This window comes from Diuraphis noxia, unplaced genomic scaffold, assembly GCF_037042655.1.
Source record: "Diuraphis noxia isolate RWA-SAM2 unplaced genomic scaffold, SU_Dnox_SAM2 contig0001, whole genome shotgun sequence".
Taxonomy (NCBI): Eukaryota; Metazoa; Arthropoda; class Insecta; order Hemiptera; family Aphididae; genus Diuraphis; species Diuraphis noxia.
In genome coordinates, this window is record NW_028301711.1 from 94,563,409 (window position 1) to 94,589,004 (window position 25,596).

Here is a 25,596-nt window from a genome sequence, read left to right on the forward strand (position 1 = left end):
TCTAGCCCAGGGGTCGGCAACCTATGGCTCTTTCGATCTTAAGTTTGACGCGGGCCCGCGTAATAGCCGTTCGAATTCAAACGGCCTTTGCGCGGAAACCCGCGCAATTACTTCTCTTTTCAACCGCCAATCGACGACGGACGACACCGACACGCGATAAGCGCGCCTGGAACGGTCGATCCGCCGAGACTCCGAACCGGTCGACAGTAGAGTGAGTTCTCTGACTGACACTGAACGACACACGCTCCTCACCCCCCCCCCCCCCCCCGCTATTTTGATTTTCGTGTTGATCATTTTCTGGCGGTTGTATTTTCAACCACCACAATAAAAAAATCATAATACCGCGAACTGTTTGTGTTTTTTTTCCTCAACCACTTCCTACACTAGTGACACCACTGGCCCAAGCGGTATCCGTCCAGGACCGCCACAAGTTGCAGATCTCCAGTTACTTTATGTATCTCTCTTGCTGTAACCCGTTAATTAATAACTGTAAAATTGTATTATTATGGATATTAAAATTTAAAAATTTGATTATGTTAAAAAAATTATGAACATTTTTAGTGACTCTTTAAAATCAGGAGAATTTAGTACGAGTATATCGTAACTTTTGGATCTTCTGTCAAAAAGATTGCCAACTCCAAGTCTAGCTGGTTTTAGGTGTTGGATTTGAGAATTTTTGATTTAAATATGCATAATGTATATGTATGACTGTACGAGTGTATGATGATTACCTGTGTATTATATTTATTTATGTTGCTGTCAATGTCAACCATCAATTATTTTCTGTTAAAACTAGTCACTATACACAATTTAACTCAGATATGTCACGAAATTAATGAAATATATAGTCAGAGTGGTGAATACTAAATTATTTATTGGCATATTTTTTAAATCGATATTAATATATATTATACTATGTTACACATGATACCATATTATACAAAATTACTTATATAGAGTTATTTAAAAAAATATTTTATTGATTTTCACAACAAAAAATGTTATGAATTTATGGTGGAAATGTTGCAACCACTTGATGAAATTTTCCATTTCATGAATCGGATAAATTTCATGAAATAAAAACCGTTGTTTTCTACTTAGGGAAATAATTTTAAAATATCGCGAAGTGATAATCTTTTCACAAAATAGATACTGAAATTTCATATTGTGTAATTTTTTTTCATCAAATGATCATCCACTTTGAGAAACAACATACAGGATGTCCCGTGAAGATTTACCCATTGCAATATTTCTCGAAGTAATGGAGATATCAAAATTCTGGTTTTGTTATAAGACTCGCAGGGATAAGAACTATAATTATTTAATATTTTAATTTATTTTATTGTTTTGATAAAAAAGTTAAAAAATATATTTTTTTATTTAATTATTTTAAAAAAAGACTATAGTCATCTTGTAGAATTTATTTTTCTGAAAATAATAATGTTTAAAAATTGTATTTACATTAATTTCATGATTTAAAATTTTTTTTAGTTTCGAGTAAAATTGCGAATTATTTAATAGTGTTATCAAAATCAAACATATGACCCGCCGCACCGCATGCGTGCTCGTACACTGACCGAACACTTTTAGTGTGCCTATAGTTATAATACATTATATTATATTATTTCTTCAAAGCTAGAAAAAATATTTAAAGTCCGGAAATTAATGAAAATAAAATTTTGAAACGTCAATATTTTCAGAAAAATAAACTCAACAAAATGGCTATCTTCGATTTTCTTAGAAATAATTAAATAATTAAATAAAAAAATATATTTTATACATTTTTTACCAAAACATTAAAATAAATTATAAAATGAAATAATTGTATTTCTTATTCTTGTGAGTGTTATTACAAAACCAAAATTTTGATACCTCCATTATTTCGTGAGATATCACAATTGGTAAATCCTCGTGGTACACCCTGTATAATATATGTCATATACATTTAATTCATATTCATATTATTTTTAATATAAAACATACTATTAGTATATTATTATAATGTATACCTACCATATAATACCATTATGATAATGTTAAGTATGTTTATAAAATGGATTTTGACGCTAAAACTACATTTTATAAAAAACTGAATGTTTATTATGAAAAAACCCGATATACTCGTATAGACATCAATGGAATTATTATATGTTAATATTATATGTTAATATAATATGTTTATATTATATTAAATGTCCACACTTTTGTACGTCAGACAACTATATAGAGGTACCGTCGAAAGCGGTGATTGTGTACCTGAATTGCCTATATAATGCGCCGTTTATACATTAATGTATTATTAATATTATAATGACATTTTGATTAGCATAATATCAAGAAAAACATAATTTAAGAATTATAACGAACTAGAAAACACGCCATTATTTTTTCTTCTTTTTGATGATGTCAATAAGTTTATGTACACTCTAAATTTTGTAATGATAAATTCGAAACAATTAAAAATATGTTACGGAACAAATCACTAAACACAAAAAAGGTCTTTCTCAAGACCAACAATCTGACCACTATAATAAACAAGCGTAACACAGATAACATAGGGAACACACTTACAAAAGTGTATTTTAATCAATTATTCATGAGCAGTATGATGGATTAAAAACACACCAACTAAAGAGAAACGATCAGGTAACGGTGTGGTTTTCATCCATCATACTAACAAAACTGCAACTGATCATCACCGGGATAAACAGCTCGGAGTGTATATGTTAGCGGCAATGTGTATAATATATTTAATATATAAAATGCCTAGGAATTCTATATAATACCTGGTGGTTTTTAAAAAAGTGTATAATATTTTTTTTTTTTATACACATTTCCTAAATATTCTGTATAATAACTAGGCATTTCATAAAATGACAAACACAAATTGGTAATCTGTAGAATAGTGAAATAATCCAAAAAAATAAATTTCCTTCTATAATAATTAAGACAATTATTAATTTTATTAGCTCACAAAAAAATATTTATTACAAAGTAGGTATGAATTTAATATTACAGAATATAATGCATAAAAATGAAAAAAAATAATAATTTGTAAATTGTATGGGTAGTGTACTAACATGCAGTTATTAATTATTATTACTATCATATTATTCTATAAAATACAAAAATCTATGTAGAACGTAATTAAGAATAAATAGAATATACTTTTTTAAATTTATTTTAAACTTTGTTAAGACAAAAAACAAAATAAATGTTAATAATAGGATTCTATTATTACAAAAAAAAAAAAATATATATTAATAATTTCATATGTTTAAGTTAATAAAAATTGGTTAAATTTATTTATTGCAACACTGTAAATTAGGATGACATTTTGAATTACAATGAATTTTATTTTTTAAACGCTTATACATCTGTTATTTTGACATCTTGTTGAACATGAACATTTAATAAAGCCTTGTCCAGGAATTCTACTTCATTAAATTTATTGATATTACAGATTACTAATGGATTTATTTTAGGTGAAGTTACATTGTCAAATATCAATAGGTACTGATAATATGGATTTAATATATTACCTATACATAGTTTGGCATTTCATATAATGCTTAGGTAATTTAAAAATTTTTATAAATTGCCAGCTGTAGTTGGTGTTATATATAATTCCTAGACATTTTATAAAATACCAATATTATACACATTGCCGCTAACATATATACCTATACCGGTGCACTTTCACTACTTAGTCAGTCCATTAAATGGACTAAATAATAATATGTAGTAATATTGCTATTAATTGCTATTATAGAAACGTAATAGTATCTATATTTTCAGGGCCACCATCTAACCTAAGGCATTTGTTTAAGTTGACCTACCCGGACCAAGTTCGTCGTTGGTATACCGCTTTACTAAGTGTATACCTTCGAGGGCTGGCCCTTTACCCCAGTTGTTTGTATAATTTATTACTATAGGCCAATTTATACAATAAAACTGTATATAGAGTCCGGTATTCACCCTACTACTCACAAGCGCCCCCGATTGCGTCGACTCATTTATTTAAGTCTGGTTGGCGCAAATCGACGATTTACTCGTCCCAAATGTTGTAAATAAATAATATATATGTATATATAATTCGTGAAAAATAGAAATACTTAATAACAATAAAAACTGTGTTATTATTTACTCAAGATAAGGGCCGTCCACTTAGAGACTTAGACGAACCGTATCAAATAAATTGAAATAAATATAAATTGTATATTTCTTTCCAATTTAAAAATAACATTATTTTACTTGTTAATTTTTACCACGTGTATTTAAAAACTATTTTCAAGTTTTTTTAATCATTAAAGTTGGCTAGTAATAGGTATTTTTAAAATTTTCTTCTAGAATATTTTACAAATTTTGAGAAAAAAAGTATTAATTTATAATTAATTTTAATATTAGGGTATCTGGAAAAATTTTATTTCAAAATTAAATTAATTAATACAATTTTGGATCACTGATAAAAAGAAAGCACGTAGTGTTATAGCACCTATCATAAGTTGTCGTGCCATCCATTAAACACAGTGGCTAATCTAAAATACTGGCAGTTGCATTTATACTAAAAGATCAACTTTATGTTTATTAAATATTCAAAAGTCCAAATATATTTTATTTTGTACTTTTGCAAATACATATTTAATTGTGTTTACGTGATTCTTAAGTTAGAAGACAACTTAACTTTAATGTTTTATTTGCATTGAGTACATGGTTTATTCTATTGAATGGCCTGTCTTGTCATCACGATTTTTGTCTGCTTGATTTTTGACGCATATTATAATATAGGCTCTCTACAATTTATCACTGATTTCTTATATATTAAACAATTAAAGAATTGAGTTAATATTATGTAATATACATCGATTATGTAAACATCTGTAGTGAAAAATTGGAAGGAAAAAAATAGTAACCACTGGCCCTCCACTAATGTCAAGACATTTGCCAATGTTTTTAAATATATAATACTTATTAGATATTATCATGATAAAATACTATATTATATTATGTATATGGAAGTATACAGGGTGATTCTTTTATCAAACAACACTTATAGGCTGTTCGTGTGTAAATACCACCTAACATACACCTATAACACACAAACATCACCCAAAATCACCCAACTGTGGGAGGCTATATCTTGTAAACGGATTAACGAAAAATGAAAATTTAAACGTGAAAATTCATTGAAAAAATAGCATTTTTAGCTTATGATATTTTAAGTATAGGGTTGTCCTTTGAAAATCAAAAGTTGATAATGGTTTACCTGATAAATTTAAGGGTGAAAATATTTTAAAAATATATATTTATAGAACAAGATGGATCTAAAATTTTGAAAAATAAAAACTGAAAAAAGTCAATAGTTTTTTAAATAATGAGTGTTGTTTGATAAAAGAATCACCCTGTAGTAGAACACAATTATTATTGTCTTATTACGCACTACACGTTTATATAATAATTTTCATAAAATGTGTATTCAAACGAATCATATTTAAATTTGTTTTAATTATTCCCATAACAAAAATAGTAAAAATTCAAATCCAACTTTTAAAAGACTTTATTAAATTGAAAAATCTTAATATATAAAATAATAAAAGCTCTGATCGTCACATATGCATTAATATTTTACAATACATTTTTCATAACTATCAATATTATTTTAAATAATCAGTTATGCACTTTTTATTCAAATTACTTATAATAGTGATTTTTTAATGAGTAAAAATTGCTGTGAAACTACTTTAATATAACTATAATAATTTTTAGCTGTTTACAAATGGGTGTAATTTGGTTAAATATTAGTTGTTTTATTTTCAGTTTTTATTTTGATAACTCTATAGAGTTCTTCCACATTGTGACTATAAGAGTTAATTTAAACTTAAAAGATTTAATGAAGAAGTATAGATCTGAAATTAACGAGTTAGTTTCTTAAAGCTTTAAATTTATGAATTAAAAACAATGAAAACTTATATATTATTTTCAAGAAATATATGAGATAGATTGGTGGGCCGATTAGAATACTTTGGAAGGCGGTAGGTTACAGACCCTTATTGTAGTTAGAAATTATACACTTATGTATAATACTATAATATACTGCTCGCCTTATCACAAGCGAGTCTCTCGGGAAACTTTGAGTTGGATTACTATAAGTCTATAATGTAATATTATCGAACGTGTCCTAAACTCCTAACTGATTCACTGATTGATAAACATAGAGCTTGAATAATAACAACTTGAGGCTTGTAATTTCCATAGTACCTTCGTGACACTATGTAAATGTGCAAAAAGAAAGTATTTTTTAAATGCTCATTAGATTTTTGGTAAGTATTAGAAATATTAATTTTATCAATAAAGTTGTTGACCAAATATACACATTTTTTAGTTTTATTTTTAATAAAAAACAACTAAAAACTGATATTGTTCAATGATTATAACAGCTTTAACTAGTCTAAAATTTATATTTAAACTCTAAATATGAACATATTATAATCTAAATGTGAACAGAAAGTTATAATTTAAATAATACTATAATTCCTATCAATAAATTGTTTGTTTTGATTTTTTTAATAACTAAATAAAAAAAAACTAAAAATCATACGCAAATTAAAAAAAAAAAGCGGGTAAGTCGTGGATGCCACTCTGCTGTTCAGTAGGTTACAAGTGGGTTACTATAATGGGTGGAATTAAATTTGAATCCAATGATATTATATTATTGTATACGAAAAATGATTCTGAGCGGAGACGGTTTATCTGTCTAGGATATATTATAGATTATTAAAAATGTTCAAAACTTAGATTTAAAAAGACAAATTTTTATGAATTTCTAGCATAAAATAATTTTCGTAATTTTTACGTATTTTGAAAAATTCAAACTTTGTATCTTAATAAAAAAAAATTGTGACTACATACCTTTTTCTTTTATTTTTCAACTGATATTGTAAAAATATGTTAGGAGCCTTGTATTAAATTTTCAAAACTTAGATTTAAAAAGACAAATTTTTATGAATTTCTAGCATAAAATAATTTTAGAATATTCGTAATTTTTACGTATGTTGAAAAATTTAAACTTTGAATGCTTATAAAAAAAATCTTGCCTATGTATTTTTTAACTGCTATTGTTACAATGTGTTAGAAAACTTGTATTAAATGTTCAAGCTTTTCTACCCAACAAATACATTTTTATCGATATTTATAGAAAAAAAAAGCTAAAAGGTAGAAAAATTAAAATAACAGTTCAAAACAAACCAAAATATTTTCAAAATTTTATCAAATATAAAAAATTCATATATAAAAATTCAGTGAAAATTTCAAGTATCTGCGGTCATTTGTTTGAGAGTTACACCAAATAAGAAATCGCTAAATACGAAATCTAGTGAAAATCCAATGTTGTAAAAATTTAAATTTCAAATACTCATAAAAATTTAATTTGAATTTCTGGTGGACATTTTTATTTAGATAAAGATTTAAAAACTTGTAAGGAATCTTGTATTGAGTTTTCAAATATTAGATTTAAAAAGAAAATTGTTAATGAATTTCTAGCTTAAAATAATTTGCGAATTTTTGTGATTTTTACGTATTTTGTCAAAATTCAAACTTTGATTGCTTATAAAAAAAAATTGTGAATTTGAATTTATTTTTATTTTTCAACTGCTATTGTAATAATATGTTAGAAACTTTGTATTACATTTTCAAGCTTTTCTACCCAACAAATACATTTTTACCGATATTAATTTAAAAAAAACTAATAATGATTGAAAATTGCATAAGCCTATGAATCATTCTACTTGAGTCAAAAGTTTTTGAAAATTTCATGGTGAGTAGAATATAGTTATTTAAACATTTGGTGAAAATGTCATGTATCTAATATGGTCATTTGTCAGCTTCCACCGTGATGATGTACCTAAATTGCCTATCCAATGCGCCGTGTTAAAATTATTTTTTTAATAGACTAAAGTAAATATAATTGAGAATACTATAAAGTTCTAGAAAAAAAATCATTCATTTTACTTTTGGACAACTTTATTGATTTGGTGTAAGCAACAAAAATAAAAAATAGTATAAATTGTGACGTGGTGCATTGAATTATCAAATAGTTCAAAATAAAATTATTCACCTCATACACATTGATTGATTTATATAAATTTTGATTTTTACATAGGTACATAGGCGTCATTTGGATGGGGACAAAGTGTAAATGTACAATAATTTTTTAAGACATCATTGACTTGCTTAAAATAAAATACAAGTGTCTATTTGCCTAAATATTTAAATTTAAATATTGAGTCAATATTATTATTTCAAAAAATGTTATGCGTGGTCTGATAATTAAATTTAAATATTTGAATTGAATGACATCAAAGAGAAATTGGATAATATAATCATAGTATCTATATTCTATTCTTGAATTTAGTATGCAGATTGATAAACAGAATAATGATATAATTAAAATAATATTGCGAGGGACAAAGCACTGCAGGACAATTTTGATCATTCCCACATGATATAAAGTTTGCAGAGAAGAAGAGAAGAAAGCAGAAGAGATATATTTACCCGTGCCCCCTACCAAAAAAAAAAAAAAAAAAAATGGGCTCATGATAGTGGCCTGGTAATAACTTTTAATGACCTGCAAACATTTAGGCACCAATAAAAAAACTCAATGAAAACGCTGTACTGGTTCAAATACAATGCATACTATCACCTTTATTGTGCTTACTCTCGATAAGGTTCATCTCGTATATTTTTGTTATATAGATAAGGATTATGTCTTTGAATTAGATAGATTGGGTAGGTGTTCTACCTTTTAGGAGTGCCACCACTTGTAAGTTTCCCTGTCAGTGGATGGGCGGAAGGGCCAAATAGTTGCGTCAGGTGTGCGTGGAGTTGCGCGCACACTGATATGACGGCGTACGTTAGCCGCACTGTATCATTGGTCGAAGTCTTTGTGTTGGTCATGAGAAGGACCATTTACCATATTTGTGGATACTCAATAACAAAAAATTTAAACAAATTTCACTTGATTGCACAAAGACTCAACAGTAATTAGTAAATTAACACAAGTTGATCTATATATATACAACCACTGTTAACTTTTATAAATACTATTAAAAGCGTAAATAATATATTTTATGTATTTTTATTTTAAAGTGATCATTCGATTTTATATTATGTTTATAAAAAAACCTTTATGAATCAAATTGTATGTATACATTTATTTATTTCAGGTGCGTACTAATTTTTGTCTGGGTAGAGGCAAAGCTTGCTAAACATGTATCGATTTAAAATTTATTCAGTTTTTGACTTATTTGAGAGTTTTTTTCCCAAAATAACTGTTTATATTTTTATCAAGAATAAATACAAAACATATTTAATTTAGATTTTGGACTAATAATTGGATTCACAATAAAGATATTTTGCAAAATTGTTATTGCTATATGCATATAATATACCTTAGGGTAATCATAGCTATGATTATAGGATATAATTAAATATTATACTATCAAATAACCTTTTATTTGTTTTAAATTTACTATAGGTGTGTGGTGTTGCAGCACAAATAATAAATAAAAGTTAAAACACACAATATGATTTTATTATTTTTACTATTATTTTTAAATGTTAAATGAATATTTCATTTACTATAAAATGTATCGGCTTGACTTTTTTTTAAACATACACATACCCAAGGGCGTACACACGAGCTTAGAGTATAACCAATAATCTATTATAATTATTATAGTATTAGCTATATAAAATATTACATAATTAAGTTTTACTCCACCTTTTAGTATGATGATTTTTCATACAACACTCATTATTTTGGAATAGTAAATATTGAATAATATCTGGTATAAGAAATATGAACGTATATCATATTAAGTCTTATAAAGGTGAAAATATTTTTTAAATCTTATAATATAAGGAAATAAGATATTTAATATAGATACGTATACATATAATTATTGACAATTTTTTGGCAATGCCTGTCTATAACCTAAAATAGTTTTTTTTTAGGTGTTCTGTAGATGTGTAGTAGTAAATCTAGTACACACTTTATTTTTCAAAATTGATGAGCTATGCTGATTATTTGCTTTGTTGGTGAGCTGTTATACTTCAGTTTTCCCCACGAAACAAGAATAGAAATTGTGTGAATTTTGCTCCTTAATATACTCACTAAGCTCCAGATATTCGTAAGTAAATTGGAGTACAAGGTTCAAGCATATCACTATAGGTCCGATGGCACCCAAAGGACATTATACAAAATCATAGTCATGACACTTTTCAGCCAAAGACCGGTCAAAATATCTCCAAAAAAATAGAATATTATAAAATAATATATTATTTGCCTTTTTTTTAACAGATTATTTTCAAATAAGTTTTTAAATACTTTTCAAAATATGTATCTATTCTGTATTTGTATTTGAATTCTTTTAAAAATTATCTTTTACAAGACAAGTTATACACTTTATTTGTGTTTTCGTGTTTAAAGTAACTATCTCTTATTTACACAAGTCTTTCACTCGAATTAATAATGAAATTCCATTGTATTTTATAAGATTAATTTAAATATGTAAATTGTTTATAGTAATACTATAAATAAACATCGCACAATAACATATTTTTTGAGTATCGTAAATTACATACATATCAACCAATACCAGCCTTTTTAATGTATAATATATATTGAAATTGTGATGAAGTAATTAAATAAAAAAATACTTCTAAATAATAATTTTATGTTTTGATTTACATTTTTAAGATTTCCAAAGTATTATTGTATTTAAATCAAAACGTGTATATATACCTACTTATTGTTTTTTTTTATTTTCATATCAACTAGTACAACATTTTATTATTTGTTTTTTTTTTTTAAATTGTACGTTATTGAATTTATAAACGAAATATTTCATCATATTATGTTTAACTTCAGTCTTATAAAATACAAATATTGTTAAAAGATTGAAAATAACACGACAAATATACATATAGGTAGGTCAACCTAATGTATAGATGTGACAGGTGGTACTAATTTCTACTCAAGAATTTAATCAATTACTGTAAATCGTTTTTGATTAAATCTAGAAGTTAATGAATATAATTATATAAGATGGACAATAAAACGTGCACCTACTTATTAAAAAATACGATGTGCATTATGAATTACAATTGATTATTGGACTTTGAATTATGATCTAGAATCTATATATCAAAAAATATCTATATTAAAAATAATTGTTGGTACATAATTAGTAGTATTATAACTAGTAAGTATTTATTGTGATTAAAAAACAAAAAAAAAAAAAAAATGGAAAACGTGAACTTAGCATATTTACGATTTTAACAAATGATAATAATTTACAACTTGTAATATATAATTAGATATAAATCAGCATAAAAACAACTAAGCAACGTACCAAACGTTCTTTATAATTTCTAATATTTTTGGAATTCTAATTAGTACAATAATATAAAATATAAATACTTAGTAATTTTAATTTCCTTTTTATTGCCGTATAATATTGACAAACCATAGCAATATAGCATTAAATAATACGTGTACGATGGGTTATGCTTTTAAAAGGATTACATAATCATGAGTCACCTGGCTGTTTCACAGATATAATGATATATACTATAAATTATAATAATATATACTACAATATGTATACAGGGTGTGCCAAAGAGATCTGATATTCTGACAAATGAAATAACTTTTGTTCTAATCAATATTTTTTTTAAATTTCTTTTAAATATTATCCATAGACACTTGTGCTGCATTTTTAGAATACATTTTTTATTTTTTAATACTGAAAATAAAAACTTAAAAATTGATAAAATTTTTTTTTGAAATATTCAATATAGCCAGTTTGTAAATCTGATTTTTAGAAAAATTTATATGGTAAAAACACTTATTTAAGTCAAATGGCTGATTTTTTACAATTTTTTTAAATATCAATATTTTCGTTAAGTAAATTACGATCTAGTTTATGTTAAAAACATTTTAATTTCAAATAATATAGAATTTATAAATTTTTTTAAGTTTTTTATTTTCAGTATTAAAAGATAAAAAATAAAAAATGTATTCTAAAAATGTAGCGCATGTGTCTATGAATTATATTTAAAAGAAATTTTTTAAAAATATTGATTAGAACAAAAGTTATTTCATTTGTCAGATCTCTGTGGGACACCCTGTATAATGTATACACATTATATACACATGCATTAATACATACATAAATACATAAATACATAAATACATACATATATACACACACATATACATATATTATATCATAAACACCCTGCTATGTATGACAGGGTCGTTGTTGTTAAATGTTTGCTGGCAGCCATAACTACAGACTGTGTTGCACTAACATTTATCATCGAATTGACATTTGCCACCATTCGAAAAACTTGTGTTAAAAAGGAACAAAAAAAATAACCATCATGACCGCCCGCTGGTTTGTACACATCTGCTTTTACCCACTTTAAAAGCAGCTGGACATTGGCGTCGAGACGTCTCTAGGCCAAATAACCGAAGGGTACGGTGTAAAGCGTTTTACATTAAGCGATGTTTCAAAAATACGAGACTGCATTTTGTCTCAGAATTATTATTACTGTCGATTATCAACTCTAGACAATCGTCTGGGGAATATCATTATATTGTATTTCCAATTTAACATAGGCACTACTATTACAATATTTTCGGTGACATTACCAGCCAGGAAGACCCAAATAAGAACCTAGTGAAAAATGACTAACGCCGAAATGTTAATACAATATATATTGGGAATTATCTGTTAATATAAAAATAACTAACAACGATAATAATATTACGATTAAACTTAAGCTCTTCAGTCTTAGTTACGATTGTATATGAGTGTATGGCACACAATGTTTTTTATTGTAATACAATCGATGGAGGATTTTCCTATTATGTGACGATGTTGTTGTAAGGATTAAAAATGACAATGATTTCGAGAACAATCGCTCATCGAGTTTTCGCGGGAACGCGTATGGATAAAAAGCAGTGCCTATACGGCTATGCCTTTAGACACAAAGCGACGTTTGTCACATTCCCGCGTCCCTCTTTATCAACTACTTTTTATTTTCCCGCGACTCAAGCATCACACGCATATAACATAACATTATGTGTATAATAATATTATGTGTTGTGTTGTTGTGTACGATCGTCGTAGCTGCCGCCGAGAAATCTGGTTTCCAGAAATACGAAAACCACGCCCTATTGACCATCAACTCCCCTTAACCCCACCCAAAATCTGCCGCGCGCACATGCACTCGCACACCCCGACGATCCTCCGCTCATCACTATTCGGGCCCGGGCGGGCGCCGGTTTGTCTGCCGATTTCCGGCTGTACGGTCGGTCGGTCGACCACACGTGTGTATATAGCTTGGGAATATACATTTTATGATGTTTATATACGTACACAATGGATCGGCAGAACCCTCCGAAGCCCTGCGGTCATCATTTCAGTATAATCTTCTTTTCGGTTTGGTTGTGCATTTGTGCAGCGGCAACAACGCGCGCGTATTGTATGCATTACCTACTGTTTCGTGTCGCGGCTCTTCTGCATGATAAAACCGGTACAATAATATTATAATATTTAATACGCGTGGAACAATTATTTCAATCGTCTATGCTTCTTCTCAATAATATTACACAGCTGGCTGGTGCGCTAAACGGCAAAGTGCGCGTCATACGACATCCGTTTATAATATTATGATATTATCGTCGTCTACGGTCCCAATAGTTTCATATAAAATATACCGCCACATCAGGTAAACCGTGATTGTTATTTATGTATAATAATAATAGAATGGCTAGTGTACCTTATTATACAATGGTATTATTAGTTTATACTTTGTAGTGTGTACCTAAATTGTAGGTATTATAAAGTATTGTATGTGGCACGCTTCAGTATAATATATAATATGGTTAAAACACCATTTGACAAATTTGTCAGCGTATCAAAAGATATAAAAATACAAAAGAGAATCTTTTTGACTGAGCGTAAAAAATTCAACAATACTGCGATTTGCATTGTTAAACAATTCTGAACTGCATTGTACAAACTAAAATATTTAATTAAAAATTGTAGTAAACTGATACGACTATGGTATGAAATAAAAAATAACACAATTTTATGGTCATAATATGCAACATATTGTCAACCTTTTTATGATCATTAAAATAAAGAATGGGGCTAGTTTACTGCCTATCACGAAGTATAAGTTTTTTAATTGCTATATCTTTGAATTTGTTTACAATTTATTTAAAATAAAATAGTTTTTTAATAGTGTTTTTACAATTTGAATAATGATTTAAAAATGTAATACTTAATTTTATGTTTCTAATTTCTTAGCGGTTTATTATTTTATGAAAATATGTTCAATTGATTTAATTTTAGCCAGAATATCTGTTTCTGTTTCGAGCAATACTCTTTCAATGATTTCATGGGTGAGTAGCCAGTGGGTGACCGAATAAAAATATACATTTTTAAAATTTATTAACACTCACAAAATACATCTTTTATTATCCATATAGTATTCCACGATGTTCTGCCTCCCACAGAATATATATTCCATTGTCAATCTTAAGCCTAAAATATTAAATTATAAATTACAAAATGTTAGTAATACAAAATATTCTATGCTCAATCGTGTCTTACCAATGTAGTGGATTTCGATAAGTATTATGTTAATATTTATTAGCTTATATTGCCAATTGAATATAATAATATGGTGGTACCTATTAGGTATGAAGTTAAAAAATAAGTTTTAAAATGTTATTACAAATAACTAAGAAGAATACGATTATATAAAATATCAAGTTTTCTAATTCGAAAATTAAAATGGTAGTTGATAATACAGCAGATGAGTGAAAACGATGTGCAAAATGCGTATATAGGTATTCATAACATATTAAGTAAACATAATATATTACATCTATTTTGAAACACTTTGTAAACTTCTTCGTCGGTGAATACATTTTTATTAGAATAAAGGATATTTTTTTTCTACTGACACACTCGCATCTAGTGAAAGTAATTTTTATATTTTAAAAATTATATAAAGACATAGGAATGTGTAACAAGTATGCGTTTCGGCTAGATATTATATAGGCACCTATAATATGAGTTTAGCTATCAATTATAATAACAATATAATGTACTTATATAGTTTTATCTAAGTAATTTATATGATACTATACAATTCCAAATATTTTAAATTCCTATTAATCATCTATAACACGTTAGTAGTTTTTTGAACAAGTATTTGTATTTTACTAATGCGTATAAAAAGTAAAATGCCCTTTCAAAACTACTTTCGCAGTAATTTCTATAATAACCAATAAACAAATGAAAAATAATAGAAAAAAATCTGTAATAAGAAATAAAAAATATTTAACTTAATTATAATCCCTCCCAATACTCACTATGAAGCTTTAACCACAGTTATTATCAACAAACACAACTTCAACATGAATTAGAAGATAATTACAATCTGAAACTCGAATAGGTATTTAATTCATATTAATAGTAATTACCTAATTAGTATTGGTTTCGATAAACATTAAGTTTATCAAATTTAGTACCCTGGCACAAAAAAAAAAAAAAATATAATAATATGAAGAAAAAAAATATTTTTTTTTCTTATTACCCAAGGCTGCCTACAAGTATTTACATACGTTTTACTTTCGTCATATATTATTTTGAATCTTGAATAATATTATATACTGATTATTTCATAAAGTTATTATTTTAGATTCTGAATTGAGCGATGAATGTACTTATTGATTTTACTATTGCATAGTTTGTTTTTAAATGTTTATGTCTTATGAAACTTTTTACACTGAAAAAAAATGCTTGGATTTTTAATTTGTGTGTCGGTCAAAATACAAAATTCATAATAATTTATAAAATTATTTATTTTATATTTTTTTAGCAATTTATTTGAGTTCATAAACATTATACAATTTATGATTTATTTCATAATCGTAAATAAAAATATTTTTACTAGACTAAAAATCTTGAAAATGTAATGCGATATTTCACATAAAATATTAAAATGATCTTTTAGCAATTTAAAAATATAAAAATTGCATGTTTTGTATAAGCGTTTGACGCTAATATTTTTATGAAATTCTAGAAATTACGATTGTTTGTAAATAATTTTGACATTAAAGTTAAATTTTTACAAGGTTCTCAATAAGTTGATAGTACTGAAACCAAAATATCTATACCTAATAAAAGACAATTTATTTTCACACAGTTCAAATTTAGATAGCATATAATTAGATATTTTTCAACCATTTTAGTTATTTCATTATAATTTAAATATATTTTTGTTGGGGAATTTGAAACTTTTACATAAGTTATAGATATAGTATTATTATATTTTATACACACAATATCGCAGTGACATTTAAAAACATTTAATTACATTTTAAGCTATTGACTATTTTTCCATAAACCTATATTCATACTGTTATATATATGGCAAGTCAATATTGACTTAAAAGTTAATAACAATATTACATGATAACCATGATATTTTATATAAACATTATATCCACGAAAAATGTGATATTACAATAATTCAATATTAACAACGAATAATAAATACCATGTTTTCAGTAAAAATAAAATAAAATAAAATATTCACTTAAATTGTTATATTGCTATAATTTGTATTAAAAAAAACGCGTTCGTAAACATACGTTAATATAATATTATGTTACTTATTTTTTATAAATAGAATTTGAACATAAACAAAATTCATATTTTTATAAAAAATAATTATATTAATTAAAAATATATATTATATATCAAAAAGGAACCTTTATATTTTTTAATCATGTTGCTTTTAATAATTTTTTATAGAATGCTTTACCATACCTAATAAACTCTATGGTGGATAATTTTTATAAATATTAATTAATTTCTTAAATGGATGTGAACTAGAAAATGAATGTCCCTTTTAAAAATAATGAATATGAACATAAATGAATTCCTTGTATATATTGAACTCGAATGAGTTCAGTTTTAAAACAAATATTAAATATAATATCGTAAAGTATAATTAATTATATTATGGCTGACAGACACGTCAGATCATCTCACAGTGGTTCAAAACTAAAAAACATGGCAAAACTTCAATTTAATAGTACAATTTTCCAAAATAATGATTACAAATAGTTACTTATATTTAAAACAATTTTTTACTAAATTATATTTTATTCCTGACATTTTTTTTTTTTGTAAAAAATATATTTATATATATATTTAAATTAATATTATCATCGTTACTATCACAATTTAAAATAATGAATTAACCATAATGATGTAACTTTTGTCTTTTTTTTAAATTATTTAAAAGAGGATCAAAAGCTAATAATAATTAATAGGTGATAACCTTATAATGTCGTTTGATATTTCGATCACATTTTATTACAATTAAATTACTCTTTGTTCAATAATGAGCAAATATGGACAGCTAATCTAGAAATTTATCGATATACTATTCATCATAGTTATTTGAAATATAAATATATATGTGGAAGTTAGGGAAAGAACTAATTACCTAACACCGTAATACGTTATTAAACATAATATTATATCTAAAGCCTAACGAGTATTAGTTATCCCTTCATTTATTAATCGTACAGATAAAATATTTTTACAATAATGATGATAAATACCTAAGTACTCAAATAATCTATAAAGCGACTCATATTTAAAAAAAACTGATATTAATTATATATTTTTTAATTTTTATTATTGATCCTTAGCCCAGCAACTACGGTCATTAGCTGTTTGTGAATGTATATAGTATTTTATAGCACACAAAAGCTTGGAGTACTTATTAACAAAATTACAAACATTTTAGGGGTAAAAAATTCTCTTTTTCTTATTAAGACATTAATTTGAAGAGTAAAAAAGTAACTTTTTGATTAAGTTATGTATTTATGGGTACCTAAAGAGGTATAATGATAGATGTATTTTCATACATTAGTTTTTAATTTTTTTTTTTAAATTTCAAAAATTACTTATGGCCAATTTTTATCTCTATTAAGTCACTATTGCGTCTTTGCCTGATTTACATTCAATTGAAATACAATTTAACACACATGTTACAGCGGCTATTCGATCTCTAGGTATACTTTAGATAAAGCAGAGTGGTTACTGGTACCTACTTTCCCCTTTTAAATACTTAAATTTTAAATGTTAAGTTGAAAATTGAGGCACTTCATTCCCCTCTCTTCAACCTCTACTGATAATAACAAATGTATTGACTCAATAATAGAAAATTATCAAATATTTTAATACATTAGTAAGTAACATATTGCTATAATGCTATATATTAGGTATAGTAATAACTAAGGAACAGATTTAAATGCTCCTAAAAACTGGGGAAATATACATTTAAAAAAATATGATTTAATGCACTCATAACTGAAATGCTTTTAAAATTCTATATATCATTGAAAAAATGTGTTTTGCGTTTTGCTTTTGTATTAGCTGTTCATTTTCTTGATCTTCTTTTTGCACTGAAAATGTTATTGGTAAAAACATAACAAATAATAAAAACAGAAGTACGCTGAGGTAAAATAAATATTATTTTAGAACCGATTTTAAATACATCTTTATCAAATTTTATTCTTTTTTATGTAAAAATGACTTAAAAACATAAAATACACAAATCTTTCAAAAATATAAAATAAAAGTTAAATTTTTAAAATTAATTGATGTTAGAAATGAATTTTGTGCTTGAAAAGAAATGTTTAAATGTTTTCGGACATTCAGAGAAAAAATTCGATTAGCATTGAAATCCGTTACCCAGTAATATCACAAAAAATAAAATTTATATGATACCTACTTAATATAAACCTTATCAAAAATAAAAAATAAAAATTCAATTGAAAACGAAATTATCCTTTATTATTCTATCAATATTCTGTATGGTACCTATATTATATAAAATATGGTTCAAGAAATAACAATCAGTAACATAGATAACTGGATATATTATTATAATTAACAATTTAAATATTGATATAATTCTTCGGACCACTATTATAACAGACCACAAACGTGAATCCACGTTTTTTTTATGGCATAAATGCGCAATAAATAAATAAATAATAATAGAACAACGCATACTCTTTGGACACCGATGCTTCCATTGTTAAATGTAACATTTTTATAATTTAATAATTAATGAAAAATTAACGTCATATTTAGAATTTTATAGTGTTTAAATAATATGATTATAATACATAATATAAAGTTATGATTTAAAATATCTCATTTACTAATGGTTATACTTAAAATTTTAAATATTGTGTTTATTGTGCATTATCAATGTAAGTATACTTGTAAATTGTTTTTAATGTAGATACAATGATTACTTTAATGTTATTGTTGGCTATGCTACACACTGGATTGTCGGAAATCAGCGGATATGAAGAAGCGCAAAAAAATTTACGCATGAAATTAGGTAAAATTTATACGATTTATTTGTTATTGCAATAATCAATTCAAGTATGAGTGAATGGAAATATTTGTATCAAGCTATCGTTTTATTTTAAAGGTTTAAACCAAAAACCTGTGACAAATGAAAACATAAAGATACCATCTGCCACTATGGATCTGTTTAAATTAACATCAAAACAAAAAATGACAACACATTTTCCTCTTCCTGGTTTGCACACAGCGACTGCTAATACTGCTAGAATTTATCACAATAAAGGTAAATAAGACATTTTTGATTATAGCCTTATAGGTACCTACATTATTATATTTTATATGAACTATATGTTACTTACTTATACTACACACATGTTTTAATCTGTGTTCTATACTTTTATATCTTTATTCTTTTTATAAAGATAAAGTAGATTGATGTAATACCTAGGTACTAATTTATATTGAATATTACATTATTCTGAGCTGATACATTTTAGAAGAATACAGTTGATTGAGAATAAGAGCAAAAATCATTTTTTTTAAATTTATTTTATCTTTAAAAATAAATTATAATCTTATATTATTTTAGGATCGGCTCCAATCAAAGCTAAGTCTAAGAAATATAGACTACAGTTCGATATAGATTCTATACCGGAACGAGAACAGGTTAAAGCTGCTGAAGTTCGTTTTACGATGAAATACGATCAAGACCTACGAAATGGAGAATTCATTCATGTGGTTTTACATGATATAATCCAACCTGGTACAAAGGGCGTATCAAAACCTATTCTCAGGTAAGGGTGGAGAACAATTAGCATACCTATAATATAGATCAGAGTTATTCAAAATTATTTTTATTTTGCGGATTCTTTGTCTCTTTAACAACATTTTTGTGGCACTCAAATTAATAAGGACATGGAAAGGAAAATATTTATACGTAATTTATACGGACAGCATATTTTAACAACTTCAATTAAATGTTTTACATTTAGAATGAAATCGTCATCATCATTATTTTTTGTTCCTCTTCTGTATTTCAGCCCCTCTAACAAAATTAATAGGTACTCTTGACGTCCCTTAGAGCCACGACGAGATGTAGTTAGAATACAACTGGTATAACTGGGGTTATAAGTAGACACAAAATGTGTATAGTACCAACTATTTTTTTTTTTTTTTTTTTTTAATAATAATTAAATTTATGTTATATTTATATTTATAGAATAATCGATTCAAAATCAATTAATACGTCAACAATTTCAAAGACCGAAAGTTTTGACGTAACTCCATTTTTAGAAAGACTGTCGAAGAACAATTTCAAAGAAAACCATGGCCTATTAGTACAATGTGTCACTGAGTCTGGCAGTCACACTCATTTGCTGAGCGTCTTTGATTTTGTATCACCTGAAAGTACTTTGCTATTGGTGTACACGGATGATGGAACAAGTAAGAATAAAGATATTTCAATTACACGACTAACTTGATATTTCTAACAACAATAAAAAATAGATTAAACGAGTGAAATGTGGCCGGCGTTCTAAACTCGATGCTTTTAAAAATGTCTAGTATTCAATATTGTTCATCAGGATGCTACTATTAGTGTCTGTGATTTTTAACGTATAATTTAAATACACGTGTAGGTACACGAAGCGTGTGTATTTAACATACACATGTACTTAAAATAAATTCATTTTTGTTACAAATTTTAGTTTAAGTTAGGTTACGTATATGATACTCCTGCAGTACTAGTGCATTATATTCGTTAACTTAGGTAAACTTACATTTGTAACAAAAATGAATTTATTTTAAATACACGTGTATGTTGATTTAACTAAGTGTTTCACGTGTAACCAAAATACACGTGTAATAGGGCCCTTTATGTGCTACCATATAATATCATCATATTATATAGGTAGTCTCGGAAGTCGTCAATGTATTTTCTTAGATTCTTGAATCTAAAGTCTATTTTACCTACCTAATTTTATTCAATTTTTTCTTACTAATTTACCACCTGAGCTATTTTATGGTTGACTACCTATGTTTTTTTTTTTTTTTTTTTTTTAATAGTTAATTACGAGTGTTACTAGAAACAATTCATATTTTTTTAAGTGCATCACCGTTCCACCGCTATTACCGAAATACACCTCTAATACGTTTATTCCTACTGAATTCGTTGTAAACAGTATTATTGATATTTAAATGATTTAACACGAAACATAATGGTATTGTTACGTCACAATGTTAACCATTATAATAATATGTTGTGAACTATAATAGTTATAATAATACAATTGTGCCTTTTTAATCGTTGTTCAGGTCAGAAAAGCACGCTGGAACGGATGATGACGTGGCGAATCAAACGATCTGTCGACGCTTCGGCAGTACCACAGAAGAAAGCGAAAAAAAAAAGGGAGATCTGCCAGCGGTATCCGATGTATGTAAATTTCACAGAGATCGGGTTCAACGATTGGATCCAAGCGCCGGGTGGGTACGACGCGTTCTACTGCAAAGGGGAGTGCAAGTTCCCGTTGGCAAATCATCTTAACGCGTCCAACCACGCGGTAATGCAGACGCTGATGAACTCATATAATTCGTCGAAAGCTCCCCGGGCATGTTGTGTACCGACCAAGCTAAGTACACAGACGTTGCTTTACAAAGACGACGACGGAAAGTTGGTGGTGAAAAACTACCAGGAAATGACCGTGGACGAGTGCGGATGTAGATGAGGAAACCGGTGGCAGTTATCGTATATATATACACGATATAGGCACTAGCTCAAGTCTGGATGTGTGCTGCATACTTTACACAATCATAAAACCTTGTCATTTTTACGCCGAATTTGGTAGATATACATGTAATGCATGTAAAATATCTGCAATGTGAATGTGCGTGCGTGTGTTCTCCCAAAATTCTCTAAAAGTGTTAAACGCGAATGTTTAAATAAAACCATTTTTTTTTTTTGTCGTTATAATTGAATCAACTGAAACTGTAATAAAATATATGTATATTGCAATATAAACACACATGTAAATACACTTATAAAAATTTGTTTTTTTGAATAACGCGTTACTAATAAATAATAATGTATATAAAAAAATTACAAATGATTGTAAATAGTATAAAACAAATGATAATTTGTTTTAATGTAGAATAATCATGAGTCACGAGTCGACTCTTGTGTCTTTGAAATTTTTATACATAAAAAAAACTTACACAAATTGTCATTACCTACTGGTATTTTTATTCCTATTTCAATAAGTTCTTTATGTTTTGTTTTGGTTGTTTTTTTTTCGTGGTAATGCATAATGTATTATAATAAATATTAAAATTATGTATACAAATGTAATTTCATTGTACATTGTGGTTATTTTATTATTTTATAGCCGTTTATCATTGTATGTGGTTGACATTATTCCACAAATGTAGGCACCTAGATCTTATTAATTTTTCCTTTCAAAATATATTTAGTATATTGATTAGTCATAAAGAAGGTACATGATATTAGATTTGTCTATAATATTAATACGGGTAAATGTGGCGTGAGAGAGTTATTTTTAAAATTATATCATGTATAGAAAATTATAACTGATATTAAAAACATTTGTAACAATATCAAATATTTACGATTATTAGTTTTTGAATTATATAAAAATAATAAAGTCGTTCTATGAGAAATCGGGTAGATATTATACATCCAATGTCAAATATTTGAACTTAAAAAACAAACTAAAACAATTAATTTTTTAAATAATAACATTATAAGTAATATAGTATATAGTTGAAAATATCCTATACTGATAAAGTGATAAACAGTCTCCACTCATAATCGTTTTTCATATACAATGATATTATATCAATGAATTCAAATTTAATGCCATCCGCCGTAACCCACTGTTCAGCAGAGCGACATTCACTTACCCGTTTTTTTAATGCTTTCCAAGGTACTTTAGAACTTTTACTTTCGACCCTCCCCTCAAAACTAATTAAATTCTTTTTTCTTCCAGTAACAATGCTGAAGTAAAAAATCGAAGTAATTCAAAAGCTTGGTTTTTTTACAAGTTTTTATAATAGGTAACAGTATAAACATATTAAAGATTTATAGAAATATTTTTTAATAAATATTTAAGAACAAATATAGATAATATTCTTTAACACAATGAACATAACCAAGTCTTACAGAAGTTATTTTTGACTTTTTAAAAAGGTAAGCAAGGTTTCTCATAAATACCTTATTCATACTGTAACCAAAAAATCTAAATATTACGATTTTAGTTATTTCGCCTACTTAATTTAAAAATTCTACTCGTTGATACTTGAAAAGCTGAAACTTTTAATGTGTTAGTTTATTTTATAAATTATACATTGCGTGTTTACACAACGAAAATTTTAAGGTTTTTTAACCAAAAGTCAATTCAAGTTACTAATATCTTATGATTAAATTAATTATTTTAATACCATTGAGCATAATATCATAAAATATAATTACCTAAACATATTATTGGTAGACAGACCGTTTTCCCTCAAAATTACTTTTGGTATACAATTATTTTATAGTATTGAATTCAAATAATTTAACACATCTATTGCAGTGAATCACGTGACACCTAAATGTGTAGAATACCACTATATCATTATCTATTAGCCAAACTCTTTTTTTTTTATCCTAAATGTATGAAAAAAACGATAGGGCACCAAATTAAAAAGTGCAGAATTGAATACAATTATTTATAACATTTTATATTAATGCGATTTCTTATAAAAGTTTTCTATCCATAACAAAAATGTTTATTAAAAGTCACATAAATATTTGAAGTACAAATTTTTTGATATTGAATTTTCAATCTTATGTATTACTCGTAAATTAACTATTTTTCCTCGATTGATTTTTAATATTTTGTAGCAATTCATAAATGCGACATTGTGATATTTTTTCCAATCTCAACTAAACTAAATGTTTTATTTGTCATTATTTATATATGTAATACAAATTTTAAGATTTTTTGATTTTATTTTATTTATACGATACGTTTGACATTTTCAATTTGATTAAGTTTTTTTTTCAATAATTTTCGATAAAGTGTTTAGATTAGTTCGACATTTTTATATAAGGTTTCCCGTAATTTGTTATAATAATAATAAAAAATGGGACAATTTGGTAAAGCTTTGCTTTACAATACGTTCTGCTGTATCAAGAGAATTCTGTGTAATATATGTGTCAAATTTGAATTCAATGATGATTGTTGTATACAAAAAACTTTTATGGGTGGAGATGGTCTGACAGCCTATAATACTATGAAGAACCTATATTTTATGATATTATTTTAATAAAATTAATTTAATATAAAATCAGGCATTAGTACATTTAAAATAAAATTTTTAGCGAAAAAATTTCATTTTAAAATGATATTGTGTGCATGCAATATAATAATATCTTTTAAAAGTTTCAAATATCTATTTATAATAAATGTTTGATTTTAGATTCTGAACGGAGTGACGAGTTGATGTGTGTGCTAGGAATATTATTATTTTTTGTATCTGAGTACACGATACAGACGATAACTAATTAAAATAACGTTTCGATTTTTAACTTAATATATTTTCCTGTGGTAAAATAAATCTAGTTGGTACATTTGGGAGGTAAAAATTGAAAGCTCCCAAAGGCACCCAGAAAAACATAAAAAAACTGTTAAGCCAATTCACTTTACCACATATTTTTTAATACTTCAGAAAGAATTAAATGATTTTTTTTTAAATTTGAATTGATTTATTTCAATAGATGATTTGCAGAATCATAAATTTTTTGTAAAATACATTTTTAAAGGTCTGTAGATACTTTGCAGCTTTTTTTGATACTTGTCTAAATAGTCAGAAAAAAATGTTTTTGATTTATGAACAAAAAAAAAACCATTGTGTATATATATATATGTATATAATATATTTTTTATTTGGTTTGAGCATTGTTACTGTGACCATTAGCTATTGTAGAGTTTACGGTAGGTGTTACTGGTTAGTACAGTTGGTACGATAGGTCGGAAACGCGTGAATCTATGGCAATACTTAAATTTTTTTCCACTAAGAATCCGAATGGTCACCAATTCGGTAAATATTGATA

General features: G+C 26.4%; 1 protein-coding gene across 1 annotated transcript; it reads left to right on the forward strand.

The window, feature by feature from the left end:
• The first annotated feature begins 13,394 nt into the window (after positions 1–13,394).
• On the forward strand, positions 13,395–23,023 carry LOC107167002 (protein decapentaplegic-like). Its single transcript, XM_089217302.1, has 6 exons — positions 13,395–13,797; positions 19,417–19,518; positions 19,612–19,770; positions 20,077–20,281; positions 20,707–20,930; positions 21,801–23,023. The coding sequence occupies exons 2-6, from the start codon at positions 19,422–19,424 to the stop codon at positions 22,208–22,210; spliced, it is 1,095 nt and encodes a 364-aa protein (XP_089073428.1). The 5' UTR covers positions 13,395–13,797; positions 19,417–19,421; the 3' UTR covers positions 22,211–23,023.
• Positions 23,024–25,596: the final 2,573 nt, after the last annotated feature.